General features: G+C 41.3%; 1 protein-coding gene across 2 annotated transcripts; it reads right to left on the bottom strand.

The window, feature by feature from the left end:
* Positions 1–44: 44 nt before the first annotated feature.
* On the bottom strand, positions 45–27,915 carry LOC118394888 (serine/threonine-protein kinase OSR1-like). Of its 2 annotated transcripts, XM_035788502.2 has the most exons (17): positions 27,686–27,914; positions 20,148–20,260; positions 19,597–19,705; positions 18,208–18,349; positions 16,506–16,561; positions 16,210–16,319; positions 15,791–15,892; positions 15,475–15,608; positions 14,911–14,959; positions 13,962–14,027; positions 13,477–13,599; positions 12,971–13,000; positions 11,959–12,110; positions 8,943–8,995; positions 6,349–6,417; positions 4,362–4,426; positions 45–4,221 (listed from the first exon to the last, which is right to left on the bottom strand). In XM_035788502.2, the coding sequence occupies exons 1-17, from the start codon at positions 27,753–27,755 to the stop codon at positions 4,147–4,149; spliced, it is 1,518 nt and encodes a 505-aa protein (XP_035644395.2). In that variant the 5' UTR covers positions 27,756–27,914; the 3' UTR covers positions 45–4,146. The 2 variants fall into 2 exon arrangements, with proteins under 2 accessions (XP_035644395.2, XP_035644396.2); XM_035788503.2 differs by lacking the exons at positions 45–4,221; positions 4,362–4,426 and having other exon boundaries at positions 11,945–12,110; positions 27,686–27,915.

Raw genomic sequence — 27,915 nt, forward strand, 5'->3', positions numbered from 1 at the left:
ATATATATATATATATATATATAAAGAAAACAAACTCTTGGGACTTGGTTCAAACCATGTGAATTTATTTACCTTTTAACCTATCTAAGAAATAGTTGACCAGAATTATTTATTGTCATGTTTTTGTGTGATGGCAATTTTAACCACACATTAACAACATTGATTCTGCAAAGTGCTTTTAATTCCTGACATCAATGCCATTTAATGCTAAGGTTTCACAAATAGCATTCTTCAATTTTGATCACTTGCACGTTTTATGATGATACACATTATGTCGAAAATATATGCGTTCCAAACATTTAAAAAACTTCCAACCAATAAAAATAACAAAATCATAAAAGTTAAATCAATCAGAAGTGTCATAATAAATACTAATCATTCAAAGAGTTCGCCTTGTGACCGATATCGACCTGACAACATTGGCTTTATAATTGAGGGAAAATAGATTAAAACCCAGGACATTTTGCTATCAGCTCACACATTCTTCTAGCCTGGGTGTCCAAGATATGTTTATGCTCTTGCCAATGCCAATTGTATTGTTTGGCAAGACAATGAGTAACAGGGAGTTGGCACAAACAGACTGACACACGGGGTAACATTCTTCAACATATTGCTCAGTCTGAAAGCAACATATATCACACCAGTGGGAATTGTGTCAGTTCTGTGTCATTTTGTTGTTAGTTAGCTAGGCCTACTTTTACATTTCTTGAGGGACATCATTCCAGTTTGTATTTCTACAGGAAACTCAAAATTCTACAGGTTTCAGTGATTTAAAAAAGTCAATGGAAAAAACAAAACACAAATTGCATATTACTATCTCCATGACAACAAAGCAAAGAATGTGAACTAGAAGACGAGCCTTTCTGAACTAACTCAAATATGTACGTTAATATCAATAATAAGGTACCAATTCAGCAAATCAGATGACATGATTAGCAACAAAACTTGGAATTAGTGGAAAAATATATAAAACAACCAATTATTTAAACCTGTAGATACTGGATGAGCTACTGATCAAGTATACCAGCTGTTTATCTGCCACAATCATATGTACAACTAAAGAGCCTTCTTTCCTCCTTAGAAATGTACTCCAGAAACAGTTGATACTTTGATTTGCTTCCTAATCACATACACACCTTTGGGAGCGTGTGTGAAAGACTTGCCATTATAATGTAACGTACCTTTTTGGAAATACAATATCTGCTCAATAGACCGATTTACAACAGTACCTGAACTAGCTAACCCACACACACAGCCCCTGGAACACTACAGAAACACACATACCAACCAACCAACAAAACAAGCATAGAACGTAAAGTAGGAGTGACAATTGTTGGTGACTGAGGTGAATGCGGATGGATTGGAGCACAAGGCTACGATACAAATGAATTTGTCCATCGAGGAAAAAGAAACAGCCATCATGATGACAGCTAGCTAGGTAGCTAGCGGGGGTACAGAGGTCCAGTAACTACTGAACCGCTGCTCATGAACATCACAGAGACAAAATTGCATAGTCCCAAGACCATAATCATGATCGAAGGAAGTTATTGTTTTACTGTCTGAGTATTAACTCTGGATAATCGTTCAGAATATTTTCAGACTGAAATGTAATGAATAGAGCAGACCCAATTCCCAAATCTATACGACATCCAATCCTATCTGTTCTACACAACACATATCTATCCAAAGGTTTCATTATGTCCTGTAATATTGCTGCCTTCTGAACAGACCCCTTCCTCGTTAGAGCAATGATATAGGTCTGTCTGAACCACTAACACAACAGCCTATATCAACATAATGATACACCAATGAGAGGTTAAAACAGGGAAGATAACGTATGACAGTTAATGTCAACTTTTAAAACACCTATGAGAGCTTATAACAGATTACGTCAACAGATAGACCAAGGAAAGCATATGACACCTAAGAAAGCGCATGTCAGCGTATGTCATGATATACACCGTGATGCCAGTTATTTCTGATTCATGACTGGAGGCCCCTATAGTTCAATATCAATAATGTTATCAAGGGAAGTCACTTTTCATCAGCCATTCACTCATTCTTTTACAAATCCATACTGTAATAGATCCTCACTAAATAACGAACTCCTTCACACTTCGTAATATATAAGTCTGCATCCAAAATGGCACCCCTCCCCTACATAGTGCACTACTTTTGAACAGGGCCCTGCTTAAAAGATCTGCGCAATATAGGGAATAAGGTGGCCATTGGGGAGGCAGATTATATCATTCAGATAACAGTCCAAGGATGCCTAATAGTGGTGGCTATTACACACAACACTCAGTTGTGCACTGGTTCAGTGGCAGTTCATAAACAGGCATTTACAGTGCCTTTGAAAAGTATTCAGCCCCGTTGACTTTTTCCACATTTTCTTAGGTTACAGCCTTATTCAAAAAATTATTAAATTGCTTTGGTTCATCAATCTGCACACAGTACCCCAGAAATGACAAAGCAAAAACAGGATTTTAGAAAATGTTACTAATTTATATAAATACATTTAAAAAACACTTAAACAGCACATTTCCATAAGTACTCAGACCCTTTACACAGAACTTTGTTAAATCATCTTTGGCAGCGATTACAGCAGTCTTCTTGGGTATGAAGCTGCAACCTTAGCACACCTGTATTTGGGGAGTTTCTCCCATTCTTCCCTACAGATCCTCTCAAGCTCTGTCAGGTTGGATGGGGAGCGTTGCTGCATAGCTCTTTTCAGGTCTCTCCAGAAATGTTCGATCTGGTTCAAGTCCGGGCTCTGGCTGGCCCACTCAACAACATTGAGACTTATCTCGAAGCCACTCGGGGCAAAGTACAGAGAGATCCTTGATGAAAACCTGCTCCAGAGTGCTCCGGATCTCAGCTACTACAGCTGTGTGCTTAGGGTGGTTGTCCTGTTGGAAGGTGAACCTTCGCCTCAGTCTGAGGTCTGAAGCACTCTGGAGCAGGTTTTCATCAAGGATCTCTCTGTACTTTGCTCCGTTCATATTTCCCACAATCCTGACAACTCTCCCAGTTCCTACTGCTGAAAAACATCTCCACAGCATGATGCTGCTACCTCCATGCTTCACCGTAGGGATGGTGCTAGGTTTCCTCCAGAAATTACACTTGGCATTCAGGCCAAAGAGTTCAATCTTGGTTTCATTAAACTTGTTTCTCATGGTCTGAGAGTCTTTAGGTGCCTTTTAGCAAACGTCGAGCGGGCTGTCATGTGCCTTTTATTGAGGAGTGGCTTCCATCTGGCCACTCTACCATAAAGGCCTGATTGGTGGAGGGCTGCAGAGATGGTTGTCCTTCTGGAAGGTTCTCCCATCTCCACAGGGGAACTCTAGAACTGTCAAAGTGACTATCGGGTTCTTGGTCACCTCCCTGACCAAGGCCCTTCTCCCCCGACTGCTCAGTTTGGCCAGGCAGTCAGCTCTTGGAAGAGTCTGGGTGGTTCCACACGTCTCTCATTTATGAATGATGGAGGCCACTGTGTTCTTGGGGACCTTCAATGCTGCAGACATTTTTTGTTACCCTTCCCTAGATCTGTGCCTCGACACAATCCTGTCAGAGGTATTTGTTTTTTTATTTTTAATATACGTGCAACAATGTCTAAAACCCTGTTTTCACATTGTCATTATGAGGTATTGTGTGTAGATTTGAGGATTTTTAAAATTTAATCCATTTTATAATAAGGCTGTAACATAACAAAATGTGGAAAAAGGTCAAGGGGTCTGAATACTTTGAAGGCACTGTAAGTTATCACTTCCAGAACTCAAGAGAGTTATATTAAAATATGTTTTGGATTGTAGAGCTAAATGTAGAAAACGAAATAAGAAACGTTCATTTCATTTTTAAGTCGATGATGATTATGCCGATTGCGATGCCCGCCGTCCTCCCAGATACACTGCTGTAAACTCTTTCAAGTGTGATTTACTGTTCCTGTCCTAACTGTTGTCTTTTTGTTACACTGGTCCCATTCTCAGAGCCCATTTTAACTAACACTGCAGGTTTCAGTAAAGAAAATAACCCTACAGGTTGACAAATGCACTGTGGCTCTCGTCTTTGGCAGTAGTGGTGTCTTGGAATTTAGAACTATGCCGCTGTGCAATACTGTTTGTTCTCCTTTGTTGACGGAATATTGAGTTAACTGATGCTGAGCTGAGCGAAACCCATCAGCTTGACATCGTCAGGGATCTCCGACTCGTCTATGCCAGATGCCTGAGAAAGAAAGAAATGTTCAGTGCATCTGTCTTTGTAGAATGTTGAGCAGGGCATAATGCTGTTTCAACAGGACAACAAATGACAAAAAAATTGACAAAAATGGAAGCTTTGATTGAAACAACAAATATTGAACTTACCAGTTTGAAAGTTACATTTTTATTGTTGAAAGGATCATCAACAATCTTCTGCAGGTTGGCAGCAACTGGAAAGAATACAGATGTGGAATAAAGAATCTGAACCTCTAAAACCAGCATAATTTTTGCCATTTCTGGAGTAAATGACAGTGTCTGAAATGTGTCTTGCCTACTACTTACTAAAACTACATACTGTGTACAAATCGTTCTACATACTATTTAGAACGTACTGTTTTGTAAAACGTATGCACTATAAGCAACAAATATCAACATACTAGTGTCATGACGTGGCCCTCTAGATATAGCAAGCACCAACTCACTCTCTCTCACCACCTCTCTCTTCCCCTACACGCATGCTCTGTTATCTCAGGTCGTAAATTCCTGGAGGAAACTCTTTCCCTCATGCAGTATAGAGAGAGAGGGTTCACAGTAGAACAAAGGAACTTCTTCTACCTCAGAACTGAACAATATCCATGTTTTGGAGAACGTGTAAATGGTCGGTGGAGAATCCAACTATGACCGGTCCATTTTGTCTAATGTTTGTGAACTCATGAGATACGATACAGCCACATTACCATAACTCTGTATATACAAGAGTCTCCGTTATGAGATTTGCATCTAATTATTGTATAAAATGAATGAGTAAAGATGAAACTATTTGTGAAATTATGTAATGTGATTTTAAACTGTTGAAAGAGAATCCAACTCCCTTTAAAGTTGAACTAAGTCATTGGCCAGCACCAGCCCTTTTTCTGCTGTTCCGAATATAAACCCCGGCCCACTTCAGACCAAGCGTACCTCGATTACCGAGAGGGCTAGGTTTGAGTAGAGACCATGCATTCCTCGGTTGTTGAATTTCTAACCAAACCACGTGGAGCATTGGCTACACTGGTGGAAATGGTTAAACTCAGACTATCGATACCGACAGAATAAGAGCAAATCTTCAATACTAATTACTAGCCTGCAGCTAGAATAAATGTCGACTGAATGCGGAGACCGACAACTGCCAAAACATCTATTCTATAAGAACATTTCTGAATGTTACTGTGAAATGTTCCTTCTAACCAAAGACTCCATGGACGCAGAGAGAATCTCGGATGAACTTTCCAACAGAAATGGACGATTCCAAGAGATCACAACGACGCACTGAGCGTAAATATATATATTGATTGCAATTATTCCAGAATGAGTGAGCGTTCATGTGCAAAGGATTAGCATGTGTAGTGACTCGTCTTTCCCGGCCTTCTCAGTCCACACCCACTTCCCTTATCATTTCCTTGTAACCATATATATTGTTGTTTGTTTATGCATTTCTGTGATTATTTAGTTAGTAAATAAATGATTAATGTATGGATGATTCATAGTGAAGGCTGGGTTCGTGCAGATAACCAATGACATTTGGGATGAGACTAATGTGAGGTAAAGAATGATTCATTAATTAGAAGACTAATTGGTCAGATATTAAAATATATCTGAAAAGTTATATTAGGAAAATTATAACTTTGTAATCTAAAGATTTTCCTTGGTGCCCCGACTTCCTGGTTAATTACATGTACATGATTACATGTACATAATTTAATCACGTAATAATAACTACAGAGAACTGATTTGATAAGTCTTCACTTTAATGATGCCAAAGACACGACACTAGGCTCACCCATACTGAGAATGTGTCAGCTAATGCACAATTGCGTTGTTTCCAGCCATTTGTTCATTTTTCTACAGCCTGTCCCTTTCTTTGATTATCAGCTGTTGTCAAACACACATGCGTCTGAAAATGTAATTCTCTTCCTTAGTGTGCAGATAAATCTACTAGATAAAGGCCAAAATGAGTATGACATATTTCCACATAACCAAAATGTGTTGTCTCAGTCAGTCATTTCAGCCTGACCTGTGACTTCACTGACCTCTAGTAGCTTTGGTCAAGTTACCATAGTCAGGGACATGTTATCCTACAGTAGATCTCTCTAAGCTTTGATTTCATACTCACCAACCACTACGTCTTTCCCATCGACTAGACCTGCGGATACCAACTCCTGAGACACTCCATCTGATGAATCTGAGGAAGGTAGGTGAGTGAGTGAGAGAGAGAGAGAACAGAACCGAGAGATATGGAGATAGATGGGGAGAGAGAAACAGAGCAGGAGTGGTTAGTTATGTGAGAAGAAAAAGTGTGATGGGTTCATATTTTTTTATTTTTTTTATTTTACCTTTATTTAACTAGGCAAGTCAGTTAAGCACAAATTCTTATTTTCAATGACGGCCTAGGAACAGTCGGTTAACTGCCTGTTCAGGGGCAGAACGACAGATTTGTACCTTGTCAGCTCGGGGGTTTGAACTCACAACCTTCTGGTTACTAGTCCAACGCTCTAACCACTAGGCTACCCTGCCGCCCCATACATGATTGTAACATAGCCACATAGCCCTGATATGCAGATGACTGGCAACCCTGATTAGAAACACCTGCTTCTCACCTGTCGATCCCTATAAATGCGGTTTCTGATAGGAAAAGATTTTAACATACACGAAGAAGACTTCAGTTGAAACATCTGCTCTGAAGCAGTAAAAGTTAGCTTTATGCAAAAAAATTTGAGTGCGAAACCCATCACACATGTTTTGCTAATCTGGATTCACTGGTTTTATGATACCATCATACTTTTGGGTGAATGCGATGGTCCACTTTTGTTTAATGGTTAGATAGTGCCTTCAGAAAGTATTCACACATCTTGACTCTTTCCACATTTTGTAAGGTTACAGCTTGAATTTAAAAATATATTACATTCATATTTTGTTTCACTGATCTCCACACAATACCCCATAATGTCAAAGTGGAATTGTTGTTAGAAATGTCTACAAATTATAAAAAATGTGAAATCATTTAAGTAGTCAAACGTTTTGTTATGGCCTAAATAAGTGCAGGATTATTGAGGGAAACTTGTTCCAAGGATCAGGCAGAGCTCATTATCCAGTTTCTAAGAGTTTATTAAAGCAATTGAAGGGAAGTTCACTCAGGACAGAAGCAGAAGAACTAAAAAAAACTGCAGAATCACAGTCATTTACAGTGGGGCAAAAAAGTATTTAGTCAGCCACCAATTGTGCAAGTTCTCCCACGTAAACAGATGAGAGAGGCCTGTAATTTTCATCATAGGTACACTACAGAAAATCACATTGTAGGATTTTGAATGAATTTATTTGCAAATTATGGTGTAAAATAAGTATTTGGTCAATAACAAAAGTTTCTCAAAACTTTTACAAACACTTGAGACAGACAGAGGTCACGTTTTCTGTACCAGGCATTCAAAGGTTTTCACACAGTTCTTTTTTGACCCATTCCTCCATGCAGAAGAGTCTAGAGCAGTGATGTTTGGGGCTGTTGCTGGGCAACACGGACATTCAACTCCCTCCAAAGATTTTTCTATGGGGTTGAGATCTGGAAAATGGCTAGGCCACACTTTTTGATATATAAACCAGGACCTTGAAATGCAACTTCTTAATGTTGAAAGCCACTCCTATTGTCAAATGTTTTCTAATATTCCTTTCTCTTCAATGCCCTTGCTGATGGAAGGAGGTTTTCACTCAAATCTCACGATACAGCAAATTCATTCTTTCCTTTAATGGGATCAGTCTTCCTGGTGAGTTTGGTTATAAATCATGGGCCCAAAAGCAATGTTTGACATGCTTCACTGAGGTGAATGGTGTTCTTTGGATGAAACTCAGCATTCTTTGTCCTCCAAAGAACCAAATGATATTTTGGTTTTATCTGACCATAAACATTCTCCCAATCTTCTTTGGATCATGGAACAAATGTTCTTAGCAAACTTCCAGCCTGGACATGTACTGGTTGAGGGGAAACGTCTGGCACTGCAGGATTTGAGTCCCTGGCGGCGTAGTGTGTTACTGATGGTAGGCTTTGTTACTTTGGTCCCAGCTCTCCAAATAACAAGGTCATTCACTGGGTCCTCCCCCGTGTGGTTCTTGTGAACATTTTGACCCCCAGGGTAAGATCTTGCAAATAATGCATTTTAGGCCAGATGAGGAATTATCAAGTCGTCTTCCATTTGCTAATACATTGCTCCCACAGTTGATTTCTTCAAGTGAAACTGGACCTAAAAGATTCAGTCTTCCCAGCCTGGTGCAAAACAATTTTGTTTCTGGTGTCCTTTGAAGCTTTTGGTCTATTTTGGAGTTTCTCAACTGTTTGAGGTTGTGGACATGTGTCTTTTATACTGATAACAAGTTCAAACAGGTGCCATTAGGCAGGCTTGGAGGACAGAGGAGCCTCTTAAAGAAGAAGTTACAGGTTTGTAAGAGCCAGAAATCTTGCTTGTTTGGAGGTGACCAAATACTTATTTTCCACCATAATTTGCAAATAAATGTATTAAAAAATCCTACAATGTGATTTTCTGGATTTTTTTTCTCATTTTGTCTGTCATAGTTAAAGTGTACCTCTGAAGAAAATTACAGGCCTCTCATCTTTTAAAGTGGGAGAACTTGCACAATTGGTGGCTGACTAAATACTTTTTTGCCCCACTGTAACAGGAAATAGCTAAAAACACACAAACACACAGACAGACAGACACTTACCTCTACCAGGCATGAACTCAAATCGGATGTCGTTCAGTTCTTTCTTCAAGTTCCTGGGAAGAGAAGAGTTAGAAGTGGTTAGGAGGAGGTCTGGACATTCAGGTTAGGCGGTGTCAACCATTGTCCAATCGGGATTATCTACTCATAAAACATTGTGATATACCCCTATTGGCCAACACTTTTTGATATATAAACAAAGCAACCCAGCTAAAACACAGTTGGGCTGGGGCGAAATCGGATGCAACAACTGGACGAAACAAGACAAGACGTAATGTTGAAAGCCTGGACAGATACTAAGGCAAATGTTTTCTAATATTCCTTTCTGGTGGAGGAGCTTGAGCATGGAACAGGTTTGTGTCTAGGTGGCACTCACACGATGGAGCAAAGTGACAGTCGACTGATGACGAATGGGCGGTCTTGCCGTAGTGAGTTTGGTTATAAATCATGGGCTGGATAGAAGCAAAGTGACAGTCGACTGATGACGAATGGGCAGTCTTGATGCAGGAATCGACAGATCAGAACCATGCTATTTGGACTCTGAAGAAAAATGTGTGGAACTTTGGATATGGAACAAGCATGTAGTTTGAAAGCCCAGCCCTAGTCTGTGGTTGACCAATGAGAATTCCTTGCAATAAAACTAGCCAATGGCCAAATAACAGTATCCTATTTCAGAAGACATATTCCTCCCATGTTTCTAAGTGGAACTCGGTCAACGAAGAGTATTCACCCCCCAGGGTAATAACCAGCTTTTTGCCCCTCCAAATAATGCATTTTAGGCTATTCATTGATTGAAAACCAGTCAATGTAGCACGAGAGCTGCTGATACAGCTCAAACAGCTATTTGTTGCTTCTGGAGTGAAACATGGACTTAAAAATCAGCCCAATCATTCTGCAAAAATTCTACATTTTTTGGTCACAATTAAAATTATATATTTTTATTTCTCAACTGGTAATTGAAGCGCAATTACTATTCAAGTGCAAAGGCAATTAGGCAGGCTTCAGCGCATCACACAACTTTGCAATGAGCTGGAGGCAGTACACATTTAGAAAATATATAGTTAATTTTTTTAAACCTAAACATTTGACTAATTATTATGAGGCACTTCTTAACATGCTTCAAAGTATCCTAATCAAAATCCAACCAAACATGCAGACAATTACTTTATAAAGACTTTCACATGCCATTGAAACCAGTAAACGTGTTCTCTCATGTTCCATTGGTTTTCAAATGAACATTCTTTCATTGTCCAGTAGCCAAAGGCACAATCCTAATCATATTAGTAACCCTGCTAGTTGATGACAATCCTAATCATATTAGTAACCCTGCTAGTTGATGACAATCCTAGTCATGTTAGCAACCCTGCTAGTTGATGATAATCCTAATCATATTAGTAACCCTGCTAGTTGATGACAATCCTAGTCATGTTAGCAACCCTGCTAGTTGATGATAATCCTAGTCATGTTATAATCCTAGTCATATTAGTAACCCTGCTAGTTGATGATAATCCTAGTCATATTAGTAACCCTGCTAGTTGATGATAATCCTAGTCATATTAGTAACCCTGCTAGTTGATGATAATCCTAGTCATGTTAGCAACCCTGCTAGTTGATGATAATCCTAGTCATGTTAGCAACCCTGCTAGTTGATGATAATCCTAGTCATGTTAGTAACCCTGCTAGTTGATGATAATCCTAGTCATGTTAGTAACCCTGCTAGTTGATGATAATCCTAGTCATGTTAGCAACCCTGCTAGTTGATGATAATCCTAGTCATGTTAGTAACCCTGCTAGTTGATGATAATCCTAGTCATGTTAGCAACCCTGCTAGTTGATGATAATCCTAGTCATGTTAGCAACCCTGCTAGTTGATGATAATCCTAGTCATGTTAGCAACCTGCTAGTTGATGATAATCCTAGTCATGTTAGGAAAATAAATTATCAACATTTTATGCTTAACGTTCTTATCTGTTGCATGAGCCTCATTGATTTTTTTCTGTTTTGGGGAAGTAGCCTAGGCCTCATAGCCGTGTGTATTACGCTATATCAGATAGGAGAAGAAATGTTACGCTTTCTTTGCGCAGGAAAATGTTTGCGTTTTGTAAAAACATGTTTTACTTTATTTAACTAGGCAAGTCAGTTAAGAATAAATTCTTATCTTCAATGATGGTCTACCCCGGCTAAATCCGGACGACGCTGGGCCAATTGTGCCTCGACCTATGAGACTCCCAATCACGGCCGGATGTGATACAGCCTGGAATCGAACCAGGAACTGTAGTGATGCCTTTTGCACTGAGATGCAGTGCCTTAGACCACTGCCACTCATGATTGCAATTCTATTACACTTTATATGACAGGAGACATTAACAGAATATTTTTTAATACGACAAATTACTGGGTAGTCTACTCTGCTGACAAACAGAAACAATAAAAACGACATTGTCTGATCAATTAGGCCTATGAAAGGGGGAGACCTATCTAACCTGGAGGAGGAAAATATTGTCCAAAAACAAACAAAGGTAGCAATGACCCAATGATAAAGACAGTGAATATGCTCACCAAGGTTATGGCTGATGTTCTCCGCTGGTGCCAATAAGACAGGCTACTTTTCCCTCAAATAAACTGAGAATTTTGATAACTAAAAGACAGATTGGAGTCTTCTCATTGTCTCTATACAGCAATAGCCAAACTTTTTTTCCACGATTGTGTATTTTTTTTATATTGCAATATTCTTGGCTGGGTCTCTCTGCTTTTCACTGACGGTCACAACTCAACAATCATCTATTTGGTCCACATTGAGGGCCCTTCTGGCTGTAGGCTATGTGATTTAAAATAACTCACAGCATTGGGTGGGTGGACGCCCTAATCGCGGGTGGACGCCCTAATCAGGTTATGCAACCAATGCATATGGGGGTCTGGTGAATTTCTTAAATGTCCGGTCAATTCAAATGCTGCCAGTATAATGTCTGGTGCCACATTTTCCAAACGGAAACAATGTCACCCACCACTAGATGCGTACCTCAACCTCAACACCAGGCTGATGGGGACTTTGGTGGCGGCAGGGTCCTGGGCTACAGCGTCTCCCTGGGTAAGGATGGCCTCAGCTGGCTTGTCGTGCCCTGCCCCTCCTGGACGGAGCAGACTAGGAGAACCATCTTCTGGAGGGAAGATCTGAGGTGGACCAGAGATAGAGAGATAAACTCATGCTGTATCAGAAAGAGAATGTGAATGTGGTTTTGGTTGTCAACCTTGTGGTAATATTACCAAAGCTACCTTTCAAGGGATACTTTGGGATTTTGGCAATCAAGCCCTTTATCAACTACCTCAGAATCAGATTAACTCATGGATACCATTTTCGACTCTGCTTCCAGTATGAAGGGAGTTAGAGGTAGTTATGCGAGCCAACGGTAACAAGCATTAGCGCAATGACTGGAAGTCTACTGTATCTACTAGCATGCTAGCAGTTACCCATAGACTTCCAGTCACTGCGCTAACGCTAGTAAGCCACTGCGTTAACGCTAGGCTCGCAAAGTCATAAAAATTGGTATCCACTGGTTCATCTAACTATGGGGAAGTAGATAAAGAGCTTAATTGTTAAAATACCAAATTATCCCTTTAAGATGAAGGCACTAACTATAAGTCACACTGGATAAGAGTGTCTGCTAAATGACTAAAATGTAAATGCAAAGCCTTTTTACACTGTATTCTCTCAGGCCATGAGGCTGTCAGCCGTGGGCTAAGAGCAGTGTGAACATGGCTATAGATACTAATGCCAAGTCTTACAATGCATTATGACTGCACCGTAATGCATTGTATACCTGTATGCCTTAAGTGAAGTGTTATCACATGATCTGCATGTCCATACACTCCTTTTGGGAGAGAGCAGATTAAAGAGTTAGATCAGGTCTTTGGCAATGATTCTTCTAATACAATTTCATACAAAACTAAAGCCGGCCTGCATCCTATTGTTTCTGCAATGAACAGATGAAAGTTTTTTAGGTGTTCTGATTTATAGCAACACCAGGGCTTACCTCGATGGATCCATCTTTCACTCTGGGAGACTAGAATGGGATACGACACAAAGATTAACAGACGTCAACAGAACATGCAATGAAGGTTTTCCCTCCCCACAGAATAACAGGTTGATTGATTGGGTCCTAGGTGGCATTGAACCACGACAGGACATACGGTTACAGCTAGCAGACCTGGGTTCAGATATTGATTATTTTAAATTCTATCTGTGCTTGATTGAACTTGCTTGGAACAATGAAAACAATAGAATAGTTGCAAGAGTGTAAACCCACTCCAGGCAAACTAGAGCAAACCATAAGGGATAGTTTCCCAGACACAGATTAAATCTAATCCTGAACTAAACAGCACTTCCGATGAACATCACCATTGAGAATGCTTTTTAGTCCAGGACAAGGCTTAATCTGTGTCTGAGAAACTGTCCAGAAAGCCAAGTATTGTAAAGATTTTCAATAGTATTTGAACGTAGGTCTGATGTCTAGGTTAAGGGTAACTAGGTTAGTCTCACCCTTAGAGCTGCCACGGCTGCCTGGCCCTCCTCACTCTCCATATCCAGCTCATCATCACTCCACTCCCACTCCCCGTCTTCTGTCTTGTGGAGACGACCACTGGAACCAGGCACACGGCGCACCTAAACACACTATTTTATTTTTAGCATGGCATTGTGTGGTTTGGAGTGAAAAAACATACCTTGGACCAGTCCCTCGAAATCATGTACAAACTTTTAATATACAAAATGCAACAGTTCCCTGCCATACTGTAGGCCTACTGCTGTACATAGCAGGAAGGAAGTCATTATGTCAAAGCATGATGTGTCTATGTAGATTCCTGTGTTTGATGTCACTATGTACACTAACCTGGGGCCTGTTCGGGAGGCTGTATCGCTGAATAACATTTTTATAGAACTGCATTGTGTAGAACAGCTATGACTGTGTGTCATGTAGAATTCCACTGTGTGAGTATGCCACGGGTTATAATTTTGTTGTCTCGTACCCTTTTGGATCGGTCTCCTATCGATGGACCTTTCTGAAGGAGCTTCTCTTCCAAGTATTCATTATTCTGCATGACAGAGACAGACAGACAAGATTAAATCCCATGACAACATGGTTCTATTTTTCTTTGCAACAGCAGCCACCCGAGTGGCGCAGCAGTCCAAGGCACTGCATCTCAGTGCTAGAGGCGTCACTACAGACACCCTGGTTCGAATCTAGGCTGTATCACAACCGGCCGTGATTGGGAGTCCCATAGGGCGGAGCACAACTGACCCAGCGTCATCCGGGTTTGGCCGGTGTAGACCGTCATTGTAAATAAAAATCTGTTCTTAACTGACTTGCCAGGTTAAATCAAAAAGAATATTTGTCAAAGGTACTACATATTACGGATGCACATACACAGTGTACAAAACATTAGGAACAGCCGCTCTTTCCATGACAGACTGACCAGTTGAATACAGGTGAAAGCTAGGATCCCTTATTGATGTCACTTGTTGAATTGTCTTCAATCAGTGTAAATAGAAGGGAGGGGGACATGTTAAAGAATGATTTGAGACAACTGAGAAGTGGATTGTGTACATATGCCATTCAGAGGGTGAATGGGCAAGGCAAAATATTGAAGTGCCTTTGAACAGGGTCCGGTAGAAGGTGCCAAGCACACCGGTTTGAGTGATTACAGAACTGCAACACTGCTGTTTTTTTTTACGCTTAACAGTTTCCTGTGTGTATCAAGAATGGTCCACCACCCAAAGGACATCCAGCAAACTTGGCACAACTGTGGGAAGCGTTGGAATCAACATGAGCCAACATCCCTGTGGAACGCTTTTGACACCTTTAGTGTAGAATTTAAAAATTGAGTCTGTTCTGATGGCAAAATCGTGTGTAACTCAATATTAGGTAGGTGTTCCTAATGTTTTGTACACTCAGTGTATATATAGTATCTGTCTTACCTTTGCTTTAGTGAAGAATTTATGCTTTAGCAGCTCAGCAGCAGTTGGTCTGAAAGACGGAGAGAAAATTATTTTACCACTCTGCATGACCTTAAACGCACCATGGAGGGAAGAGAATCCACTCAAAAAATAAAATGTGATTAAGAAAAGTTGAGACCCAGAATAAGATGACTAGGTGAATAATAATAGCTGCTTTCTGGTGTGCCATATAAAGGACAATGCTAACTTGGAGAAATTGTGTCACAGTGGAATTAGGTAGCCAACCTGGTTGTAAAACATCTGATTACTAGAATCACATTTGTTAGATTAGGGTTGAAGCAAAAGCCTGAAGGGGGAAGCTCTCCAGAAATACTCCTGCGCTATACCCATCTCAGGTCAGTTACATAGTCAGTGGTCCGATGTGACTCAGTTGGTTAGACCGTGGCCCCTGCAACGTCGGGGTAGTAGGTTCAATTCCCACTGGGGCCATATACTAAAATGTATGCAATCACTACTGTAAGCCACTTTGGATAAAAGCATCTGTTAAATGGCATACATTGTATTATGAGAGTGTGGGATAGTCACCTTTTCTCAGGCTCCTTCTGTAGACAGAGTGAGATCATCTTCCTGAAGGACTTGCCATACTTCTTCACCATCTCCTTGTCCTGGATGCCCGTCTCCAAGCAGGGAGGGTCATTCTGCAGGGTCAGCATCAGCACCTACACACACACACACACAACACCAGGTCATGACCAGGTTATTACACACACAACATGTAAGACAACATCAGTTGGCAATTGAATTCATATATATTTAGCCAGGATAGTCACAGAAACTGATTTTCAGGGGGATAAAGATGACACTGCTTCCACATCTTTCCAAGTAAATGTGTATAAATCACCTTCATGGGCGGATATTTATGATATGGGGCAGCGCCTGTAGCTAGCTCGATGGCTGTGATCCCGAAACTCCAGATATCTGCTTTGTAGTCATAACCTCTGACCTGAGGAGAGAGGAAGAATAATTGTAAGATATCTTTTCAAATATCTTCTAAAAGAGCATCTGTTCTAACAGTTAGACAGATAAAATGGTAGCTGACAAACAATCACGACATAATAAAGTGCTTGTAATTTCTCAAAAGATCTGAAGCAAGAGGAAATTGTGTATGTCTCCACTATGCTCTTTGGAGGTGAATTAGTTTTCATCTAGAAGTTAGATCGAAATAGAAGAAAAGGAGAGTGATAGCGAAAGCAAGAGATAGAGAGAGAGACAGCAACAGAGAGAGAAAGAAAGAAAAACAGAATGAGGATTGCCACCCACCTGCTCCATGACCTCTGGGGCCATCCAACATGGCGTTCCAACAAATGTCTTTCTGACCTTTGTTCTGGTCATATCTCCTCCCGCCGCTAAGAAGGCACTCACACCAAAGTCTGGGATAGACAGAAGGGAGGAGAGAGGTGAGAGTTGGTAGATAGAAAGATCAGAGATAGGCAACCGACCAATAGACTTGTTCCAGAGGAGTAAATGCTAGGAAGGTCGTATAATTTGTATTAGTAAAAAACAGAAGTAAATAAGCTTAAGGGAGTTGGGGTCTTAGGACACATGACCATCCATACCTGCGATTTGCACAGAGCCATCATCCCCGAGAAGAATATTACCAGCCTTCAGATCCCTGTGAACAGAAAAAAACAGACTAACCAGATGAATCAGGAATCACCTTTAATGGAACTAAACTAAGCAGTAGGTAGTACTAAAACAGAGTCATTATCCTGTGTGTCTGTGGCCTAGCTGTATGGCACTGTGGTGCTACAGCTGGATGACAGATCAGAGTCTGTTCAGTAGCCTGTTTCATCTTTATGACACTGTGGTGCTTCAGCTGGATGACTGATCGCTGTGTGTTGCTAGGAAGAAGAAGCTGTTGAATGAATGAGGGAGTTTACATGAAGGGAGGAAGTTAACCTTTTTGGGATAGGGGGCAGCATTTTCACTTTTGGATGAATAGCGTACCCAGAGTGAACTGCCTCCTACTCTGTCCTAGATGCTAATATATGCATATTATTATTAGTATTGGATAGACAATACTCTGAAGTTTCTAAACCTGTTTGAATGATGTCTGTGAGCATAACAGAACTCATATGGCAGGCGAAAACCTGAGAAAAATCCAACCAGGAAGTGGGAAATCTGAGGTGTGTAGTTTTTCCAACTCAGCCCCCATTGAAGATAAAGGGTGATATTAGTTAGGTTTCACTTCCCAAGTTCTTCCAATAGATGTCAACTGTCTTTATAACCTGTTTTGAGGATTCTACTCTAAAAGGAGGGGTTCATAAGGGCTCTTTGAGTGAGTGATCTGGCAGAGTGCCACAGCCTCGGTCTGGCGCGCTCACGTGAAAGGCAGCTACGTTCCACTTCATTTGTACAGACAAAGGAATTGTCCAGTTGGAACATTATTGAAGTTTTATGTTAAAAACATCCTAAAGATTGATTCCATACTTAGGTTGGCATGTTTCTACTGGTTGTAACGGAACCTTTTTAACTTTTCCTCCGACGTTCGGTGCGACCTGAACGCGCTTTTGGATTTGTTTACCAAACGCCCTCACAAAAGAAGATATTTGGACATAACTGATGGACACTATCTAACAAATCAAAACATTTATGGTGAAACTGGGATTCCTGGGAGTGCATTCTGATGAAGATCATCAAAGGTAAGTGAACATTTAAAATGCTATTTCTGAGTAATGTTGACTACCCAATATGGCGGGTATCTTTTTGGCTGCTTTGTTGTCTGAACGCTGTACTCAGATTATTTCATGGTTTGCTTTCTCTGTAAAGTTTTTTTTTTTAAAATCTGACACAGCGGTTGCATTAAGGAGAAGTGTATCTAAAGTTCCATGTATAATAGTTGTATCTTTATTATGAGTATTTCTGTAAATTGATGTGGCTCTCTGCAATATCACCGCATGTTTTAGAACTACTGAACGAAACACACCAATGTAAACTCAGATTTTTTTTATATAAATATGAACTTTATCAAACAAAACATACATGTATTGTGCAACGAAGTCCTATGAGTGTCATCTGATGAAGATCAAAGCTTAGTGATTAATTCTGTGTTTTTCTGTGGCTTGGTGGTGACCTAACATAATTGTTTGTGTTGCTTTCGCTGTAAATCCTTTTTGAAATCAGACACTGAGGATTAATGAGAATTTTATCTTTAAAATGGTGTAAAATACTTGTATGCTTGAGAAATTTTAATTATGAGATTTTTGTTGTTTTGAATTTGGCGCCCTGCACTTTCACAAAAAAAACATGTGACTGCACCTGTGAATCTGCCCATTCTTATGCAGGTACTCCAATCCTCCCAGGACCTCTTTAAGGATGGTGGCTATGGACGACTCATCCAGCACCCCAGACTTATGCTCCCCACGAGATATGATGTGTTTAATGATGTCCAGTACTGAGCCTGACAAAGAGAAAGAGAAAGAGAAAGAGAGAAGCAATGAGAGGTCACAATTTTTTAGCTGTAGGATTCAACATGCGTCATAGGAGGGTGAACAGTAAAATCATGAATTTCTTGGTCAAGTCCTTTTAGGTCAATAGTACTTTACTTCATTTACATTTACATTTAAGTCATTTAGCAGACGCTCTTATCCAGAGCGACTTACAAATTGGTGCATTCACCTTATGACATCCAGTGGAACAGCCACTTTACAATAGTGCATCTAAATCTTTTAAGGGGGGTGAGAAGGATTACTTTATCCTATCCTAGGTATTCCTTAAAGAGGTGGGGTTTCAGGTGTCTCCGGAAGGTGGTGATTGACTCCGCTGTCCTGGCGTCGTGAGGGAGTTTGTTCCACCATTGGGGAGCCAGAGCAGCGAACAGTTTTGACTGGGCTGAGCGGGAACTGTACTTCCTCAGTGGTAGGGAGGCGAGCAGGCCAGAGGTGGATGAACGCAGTGCCCTTGTTTGGGTGTAGGGCCTGATCAGAGCCTGGAGGTACTGAGGTGCAGTTCCCCTCACAGCTCCGTAGGCAAGCACCATGGTCTTGTAGCGGATGCGAGCTTCAACTGGAAGCCAGTGGAGAGAGCGGAGGAGCGGGGTGACGTGAGAGAACTTGGGAAGGTTGAACACCAGACGGGCTGCGATGAGTTGTAGGGGTTTAATGGCACAGGCAGGGAGCCCAGCCAACAGCGAGTTGCAGTAATCCAGACGGGAGATGACAAGTGCCTGGATTAGGACCTGCGCCGCTTCCTGTGTGAGGCAGGGTCGTACTCTGCGGATGTTGTAGAGCATGAACCTACAGGAACGGGCCACCGCCTTGATGTTAGTTGAGTCCAGGATCACGCCAAGGTTCTTAGCGCTCTGGGAGGAGGACACAATGGAGTTGTCAACCGTGATGGCGAGATCATGGAACGGGCAGTCCTTCCCCGGGAGGAAGAGCAGCTCCGTCTTGCCGAGGTTCAGCTTGAGGTGGTGATCCGTCATCCACACAAAAATACTTCAAAGTCTAGTTATTTAGATTTTGTGATCAGAAATAGCCATCACACACATGCACGTTTCATTACAAGCAAAGGTAGACCATCCCAGGGAATCGTGCCATCCCAGGCAGTTTGAAAGGTCAGTGCAGGGGCAGCCAGCTTTAGGCACCTAAATGAACAAACTTCTATTTCAAATACAATTTCATTACTAACAGTAGTATTCCATGTCACCACCACTGAGTAGCCTCATTACCAGCCACAGCTCATCCTTCACTACGAAGGATGTGTAGTAGGACACGATGTTGGGGTGGTGGCACTGGGACATAGCCTGGATCTCTTTCTGCAAAAATAGTAAGAGAAAGAGAATCTGAGAGGACTGTATCAGTCTCAGCAATGCAGTCATAACGTCTTTCCCTCCGATTTTGTGTGTGTGTGTGTGTGTGTGTGGTATGATGTGTCTGCTGCTGCACTCTCACCTTTTCCAGCCCGTTCTCTACAGCTAGCCTATACCAGAGGCCATATTGTGAGATTCTGACAATTCATGTGACTGTGGGTAAATAGATAAAGGGCTTCATAGCTAAAATATCACACTATCCCTTTAAGAGGGCTTGCTATCAAATTATTAGCTAGTATTGATTGCTTTACTGTCAACTATTGAAAGACATTGTGCTCTAAACATGTGAGTGCGTGCATACCTGTCCGTCTGTGTGTGTTCGCATGCATGTGTGGGAGCGCATCTGTGGCATGTGTCTGTAGTGAATGAGTGTGTGTGTGTGTGTTACCAGGAGCTCGTCCATACTGGTCTGACACTTCTCCAGGTTAATGCGTTTAATGGCCACCCTCTCCTTCCTGGGCTCACAGTAGGCCGCCTGCACCACAGCCGTGGCACCACTCCCTGAAGAGGAAAAGTAGGGGGAAGAATTAGAATGTAACACACATGCAAACGGAAGCCAGTGGCACCATTACCTGGGACACACCACTGTTGGGAACACCTAAGGGTTTAACTAGTCGTAATGTTTTGTTACCAGACAACTTCAACAAAAATCGGGAGAAAAAAAAAAAAGAGGGAAGAATTAGATGGCAACACACTCATTGGACAGAGAAACCATCAGGTTTTAAATGAATGTTTAATAAACAGACAATTTCAACAAAACCAAGAGGAAGACAGGGGGAAGAACGTAACACACATAGGTAAACCATGAGGGTTTAAATTACAGTAGCTAATAATTTAACTCCCGTGTTTGACAACGAAGACATAAATAAATCCAATTGTAAAATAGTCTTCTCTTTTTAGTCCTAGACATGGCTCAAATTACAGTAACTGACCTGACAACTACAACAAAAGCCAATAAGAAGTCAGTTGGGGAAGAATGTAAGTTGCACATTTATAGGAAAACTAACTAGCTACAGTAATGTTTCAATACTCAACAACAAGTCACTATAACACCCCTGTATTTACAACAAATAAATATTTTATTTTATATTTTGCAGGATAAAATTGAGGTGTCCAAATATTTTTTTTAAAAAGTGTATACAATTAGTAACAAGAGCAATAAGGCAAACATCTAATAATAATAACAATTAAATAATAACACAAATATATACAGTACCAGTCAAAAGTTCAGACACACCTACTCAATCTTGGGTTTTTCTTTATTTTTACTATTTTCTACTTTGTAGAATAATAGGGAAGACAAAGCTATGAAATAACACATGGAATCATGTAGTAAGCAAAAAAGTGTTAAACAAATGAAAATATATTTTATATTTGAGATTCTTCAAAGTAACCACCCTTTGCCTTGATGACAGCTTTGCACACTCTTGGCATTCTCTCATTCTCATTCTCTCAACCAGCTTCCTGCTTCATGAGGAAGTCACCTGGAATGCATTTCAATTAACAGGTCTGCCTTGATAAAAGTTAATTTGTGGAATTTCTTTCCTTCTTAATGCATTTGAGCTAATCAGCTGTGTTGTGACAAGGTAGGGGTGGTATACAGAAGATGGCCTTTTACCAAATAGGGATAAGTCCATATTATGGCAAGAACAGCTCAATTTAGCAATGAGAAATGACAGTCCATCATTACTTTAAGACATGAAGGTCAGTCAACATGGAAAATTTCAAGAACTTTGAAGGTTTCTTCAAGTGCAGTCACAAGAACCATCAAGTGCTATGATGAAACTGGCTCTCATGCGGACCGCCACAGGAATGGAAGACCAAGAGTTACCTCTGCAGCAGAGGATGAGTTCATTAGAGTTTACCAGTCACGGAAATTGCAGCCCAAATAAAAGCTTCAAAGATTTCAAGTAACAGACACATCTCAACATCAACTGTTCAGAGGAGACCGCGTGAATCAGGCCTTCACGGTCGAATTGCTGGAAAGAAACCACTACTAAAGGACACCAATAATAAGAAGAGACTTGCTTGGGCCAAGAAACACGAGCAATGAACATTAGACCGGCGGAAATCTGTCCTTTGGTCTGATGAGTCCAAATTTGAGATTTTTGGTCCCAACCACCATCCATGTCTTTGATAGATGCAGAGTAGGTGAACAGATTATCGCCGCATGTGTGGTTCCCACCGTAAAGCATGGAGGTGGTGGTGTGATGGTGTTGAGGTGCTTTGCTGGTGACACGGTCTGCGATTTATTTAAAATTCAAGGCACACTTAATAACCAGCATGACTACCACAGCAATCTGCAGCGATACGCCATCCCATCTAGTTTGCTCTTAGTGGGACTATCATTTCTTTTTCAAGAGGACAATAACCCAACACCCCTCCAGGCTGTGTAAGAGAAATTTTACCAAGAAGGAGAGTGATGGAGTACTGCATTAGATGACCTGGCCTCCACAATCACCCGACCTCAACCCAATTGAGATGGTTCGGGATGAGTTGGACTGCAGAGCAGTGTTTCCTCTGCTCAAGTGTGGGCATGCGAATCACAATTCACTTGAATCACCTCAGAGAGCACCTTCGTGATGTATGTTAGCTTGCTTGTTTGACTAACAATTAGCTAGCCAACTACACAAGCTAGCTATCACATAAAAGCTCTAACATAATTTAGATCTATAATATTGCTGCCACAATTGTAACGGCAATAAGCTATCCAATATCCACAAGTATATTGAGGATAGGAACATGGTTAACATTACTAGTCGAGCAAGTTAGCTAGCTACTTCCTTTGGAACTGTATTAAGTGCAAGCAAGATAGATACATTTATCTGACCTTGATTAGATTTTTTTCTCAGATGAGTTTATTGAAGTATTTCCAGCCACAGCAGCAAAAGAGAAAGAGGGAGCAGGGACAAGAGTGTCAGGTAACGTCACCTTAGCTTACTATCGTCAAATCAGCCAGAATTAAATTAAACTTTCTTTAGTTAACTCTAACGCTAACTCTTTAAAGCTTAAGCTATCATTTTATAACAAGTGTATGGCTTACTATACGCAGAAGAAACACTTCTATGTTGTCCAACTCATCCCGAACCATCTCAATTCGGTTGAGGTCAGGTGATTGTGTAGGCCGGAGAAGAGGCAGAATCCCAGGAGTAAGGTAGGAATGCATGAGGGACAGAATGGAGCTGAGAGGAGAGAGCCAGGAGGGGAGATGGAAGGAGAAAAGGAGAGAGGAGATCAGAAGAAAGAGTAGATAAAAGGAGAGTTGTGGAGGAGGATGAGGAGGAGAGGAGTAAGGCCAAGTGTGCACCATAGGCAATCCTAATGGGACCCAAAGTGGCTTAAAATTTACAGACTGACCCTGTGGCTATATAATACACCACAAGGTTAGTCAAATTTCCTTTAATTAGGCTAGGGGTAAAAATGTTTGTGCAAATTTAGTCTGTGCTAGTCTACAGCATTATGTGAAGTGTTGTAACACTTGTTAATACTTGCCACCAGTAATTCCACTAAACTACACTCTCCATCCCGTCTAGGAATGTTCTGCCGCCTGTGCCGTCAACATAGGAAGGATGCTAAGAGGGGTGTGTCAAAGCACCCTTTTATTGAAATAGGGGCCCAGATTCATCAGTTGGACTTGGCAGTAGTCCCCAGATCCTCAAAAAGTTCTACAGCTGCACCATCAAGAGCAACATGACTGGTTGCATCACTGCCTGCTATGGCAACTGCTCTGCATCTGACCGTAAGGCGCTACAGAGGGTAGAGTGTACGGTCCAGGACATTACTGGGGCCAAGCTTCCTGCCATCCAGGACCTATATACTAGGTGGTGTCAGAGCCCCAAAAATGGTTAAAAAGACTCCTAATGCTCTCATGCAGGTTTCAGTGTTACTTGCCTTGAAGCGAGAATAGAAGCAATTTAGCTCATCTGGTAGGCTTGTGTCACTGGGCAGGTCGCAGCTTGCCTTTGTAGTGTGTAATAGTTTGCATGCCCTTCCACATCTGACAAGCGTCGGAGCCAGTGTAGTACGATTCAATCTTAGTCCTGTATTGGCGCCATGTCTGTTTGATGGTTTGTCTTGAGGGCAGAGCGGGATTACTTACAAACTTCCGGGTTAGAGTCCCGCTCTTTGAGTGGCAGCTCTACCCTTTAGATTAGTGAGGATGTTGCCTGGCTTCTGGTATGTACGTACAGTTACTGTGGGGACAACGTCATCGATGCACTTATTGATGAAGCCAGTAGTATGAATGAGTAGGTGTCCAAACTTTCGACTGGTACTGTATATACATTAACAGCATAATAATGTTGTACAACTACTAATAAGCCTAGAACTAATAAAAACTATGGCTACAACTCCTGCATGCTTTGTTGACTACGAACTTTCTTTACCCAACAGTGGGACAGACTATTTGTTCCCACGCTCGGGACTCTGACTATTGGTTACACAGACTTTTGGCCTCCTATAACCACCTCTCGCCGGCTTTCTATTCAAGTTACCTGATGAAATTGCTGTACAACATGATCTTGTTGCCATCCGATGCACTTTCAGATGTCATAAAAGCTCTCTCTGTCCTCTGCCGTGCATTGACTGTATTGCTGTTGATGATATCTGGAAATGTGTACATACACCCTGGTCCACCTACTGTTGCTAGACCCAATACTGACTTGTGCTCTGATATCTGCTTCATTGATTTCTGCTCCCGTAAAAGCCTAGGTTTTCTGCACGTTAGCATTAGAAGTTACATTTTTGAAAGTGTGGGTTCAAAGCTACAATCCAGATGTGTTGGTTATTACTGAGACGTGGTTAAGGAAGAGTGTTTTGAATACTGATGTTAACCGTTCTGGTTATAACCCTTCCGGCAAGACAGATCTTCCAAAGGTGGGGGAGTGGCAATCTTTGCCAAGGATCATCTTCAGTGCTCTGTTGTCTCCACCAAGTCGGTCCCCAAACAATTTGATTTACTGGATTTAAGTATTAAACTTTCAAATAGCTCTTTGTTGACTGTTGCTGGGTGTTATTGCCTTCAATCAGCACAGGCCTGTACCCTACCTGCCCTAAGCTCTCTCCTGGCCCCTTACACCAAGTCTGAATTTGTCCTGAGAGGTGACCTAAACTGGGACTTGCTTAAACCTGACCACCTGACCAAGTCCTAAAGCAATGGGACTCCCTAAATCTCTCTCTGATTATTACCAATCCCACAAGGTATGACACCAAACACCCAGAAAAGGCTACTCTTCTTGATGTTATCCTCACAAATAATCCTGATATAGGTACCAGTTTGGTGTTTTCTGTAATGACCTTAGTTATCCCTGTTTTATAGCCTGTGTTCGTAATGGCTGCTCAGTTGAACGACTTAGCCTGATTTGTCATAGACGCTTGCTAAAAAAAAATGCAATGAGCAAGCCTTCCTTCATTACCTGGCCTCTAAATTGTTTGGAGGACAAAGAATGCTGAGTTGCATCCAAAGAACACCATACCTACTGTGAAGTATGGGGGTGGAAACATAATGCTTTGGGGATGTTTTTCTGCAAAGGGACCAGGACGACTGATCCGTGTAAAGGAAAGAATGAATGGGGCCATGTATCGTGAGATTTTGAGTGAACATCTCCTTCCATCAGCAAGGGCATTGAAGATGAAACGTGGCTGGGTCTTTCAGCATGACAATGATCCCAAACACACCGCCCGGGCAACGAAGGAGTGGCTTCGTAAGAAGCATTTCAAGGTCCTGGAGTGGCCTAGCCAGTCTCCAGATCTCAACCCAATAGAAAATATTTGGAGGAAGTTGAAAGTCTGTGTTGCCCAGCAACAGCCCCAAAACATCACTGCTCTAGAGGAGATCTGCATGGAGGAATGGGCCAAAATACCAGCAACAGTGTGTGAAAACCTTGAGAAACATTTTCTGTAAGTCTTCACCTCTGTCATTGCCAACAAAGGGTATATAACAAAGTATTGAGAAACTTTTGTTATTGACCAAATACTTATTTTCCACCATAATTTGCAAATAAATTCATAAAAAATCCTACAATGTGATTTTCTGGATTTTTTTGTCTTTCATAGTTGAAGTGTACCAATGATGAAAATTACAGGCCTCTCATCTTTTTAAGTGGGAGAGCTTGCACAATTAGTGGCTGACTAAATACTTTTTTGCCCCACTGTATATACTAGACTCTATACCAGAGGTGTGGACTCGAGTCACATGACACAAATATGATGACTTGCCACTCTACTTTAACACCAATGACTCGTGACTTGACTTGGACTTGAGGCTTATGACTCGACCTGACTTGATACCCTCCCCAAGCCCAAATATAAAAAATAATGCTATTAAAAAGTGTGCAGCACATCAATTTTTCACTTAACAGATTACAGTTTGAATCGGACAGCAGCCAATCAAATTGTGCGTGGAAGTGCAAAGGAACGTCGGCGGGTGAATTCAGATGGAGCCCTTGGAAAGACGGTACCCAAAATAATTATTTTCAGATATAAAGACGGCGTTGTATCAACAAAAAACAGATTGCAACTTGCAAAACATGCGGGAAGAAAATTACAGACGGAGGCGAAACAATTTCCGACATTTGAAGCTGCACAAAACAGTAAGTTGTGGCTAATATAGCCGACAGCTATCCATCACACAAGGTTGTGTGTTTATGAGTGTGTGTAACTTGTTTGTTTCATGGGTTTGCTGGCTTGTGATGTCTGGAGCCTGTATTGTTATGTGCCGTCCTCTCTGCTAGCCTAGATTAGACTTGCTGATTGGCGAGCCACCACGCTTTTTGGAGCTGGACAAGATCAAATGAGCACATTTGTGGCAGAGTGCCTCCTAGAATGGTTGTGTACTCTTCCTAACCTGCTGATTACGGCGAGTGCTTGAACCTCTGTGTTTATTCTTCACACAAATCCTACCATCCCCCTCTCTGCTGGCCTCCACAGTTTTGAGCTTTCTCCATTGAGTAACCACCCCACACGACCAGACCCAGCCTACCACGCCTCTTCCGCTGTCACCGATTGAGAGGGGGGTCTTTCTTATGGCTACCCATGTATTTCCATGGATATATAACGTTTATTTGTAAAGTAATAAATATATAGATATTTTTAAAAGCATTCATGATTTGCGTAAATGTAATATACTAACTATTACTCGTTAAAAACCATGACATGGGATTACATTTGGTGAAGAGCACATTATGACTTGTTTAGGACTCGAAACTCAAAGTTTAGGACTTGAGAGTTAATAAAGAATTGAGACTTGTAAAACAAAGACTTGGTTCAACCTCTGCTCTATTCCATCTACTGCATCTTGCCTTTGCCGCACGGCCATTGCACATCCATATATTTGTATGTACATATTCTAAATTATTCATTCCTTTACACTTGTGTGTATAAGGTAGTAGTTGTGAAATTGTAAGACTACTTGTTAGATATTGCTGCACGGTCGATCTAGAACCACAAGCATTTCGCTACACTCGCATTAACATCTGCTAACCGTTTGTATGTGACCAATAAAATTTGATTTGACTCATCTAGTAGCTACTAACTCCATACTAACACAAGTTATGAGTGACTCATTAAGCCCTATCATGCCTTCTTTCAGAGTAAAAAGGGAACCACCCTCCTCCATCCTGCCCCTAGCTAGCACTTTACTTGTCCTGATTTACCTAGTTCGCTAGCTCCAGTAGCTTCGGGAAGCTAGCTACGCTAATTAGCTGCCTAGCTAGCTAGTAATCCATGAAACGCACAACTGATAAACGGATGTTTGGCCTATGTCTAACGTTACTTCAATATATTTGCTAGCTATCAAAAGTACGGTTGGTGTTTAGCTGTAGGTTTGGCTGACCAGCTATAAATTAGCTAGCTATTTAGCTTTCTTGCAAGAAAGCCAGCTTAGCTATGACGTTAGCATGCTTGCTAGGTGTCTAGCGGTATACTCACCAATCACCTCGTTGAGCACATAATCGTCCTTGTTGATGGACCAGGTTTGAGCACTCGGGTCCTCTGTCATGGCTTCGTTGGAGGTTTACACTGTTTACAGTGTTATAATGAATGTGGTGGGTTGGTTTTCAAGAAATGTAACGCGATAATTACTCCATTCGGTTCTGGGATGTTACCTACCTCACCCTGACAGTTCCTGCAGCCACTGTCAACACTACTTTGACACTTGC

Source organism: Oncorhynchus keta, chromosome 15 (assembly GCF_023373465.1).
Source record: "Oncorhynchus keta strain PuntledgeMale-10-30-2019 chromosome 15, Oket_V2, whole genome shotgun sequence".
NCBI classification, from domain to species: domain Eukaryota; kingdom Metazoa; phylum Chordata; class Actinopteri; order Salmoniformes; family Salmonidae; genus Oncorhynchus; species Oncorhynchus keta.

What these genes read in the sequence shown, in the direction of transcription:
- LOC118394888 (XM_035788502.2), bottom strand. Translation starts at nt 27,755, where the DNA reads ATGACAGAGGACCCGAGTGCTCAAACCTGGTCCATCAACAAGGACGAT. An exon ending in TGTGCTCAACGAGGTGATTG is followed by an intron (nt 20,261 to 27,685) that starts GTGAGTATACCG and finishes TTTCCTCTTCAG; the next exon opens with GGAGTGGTGCCACGGCTGTG. An exon ending in AGCCTGGTGTTGAGGTTGAG is followed by an intron (nt 8,996 to 11,958) that starts GTACGCATCTAG and finishes TTCTCTTCCCAG; the next exon opens with GAACTTGAAGAAAGAACTGA.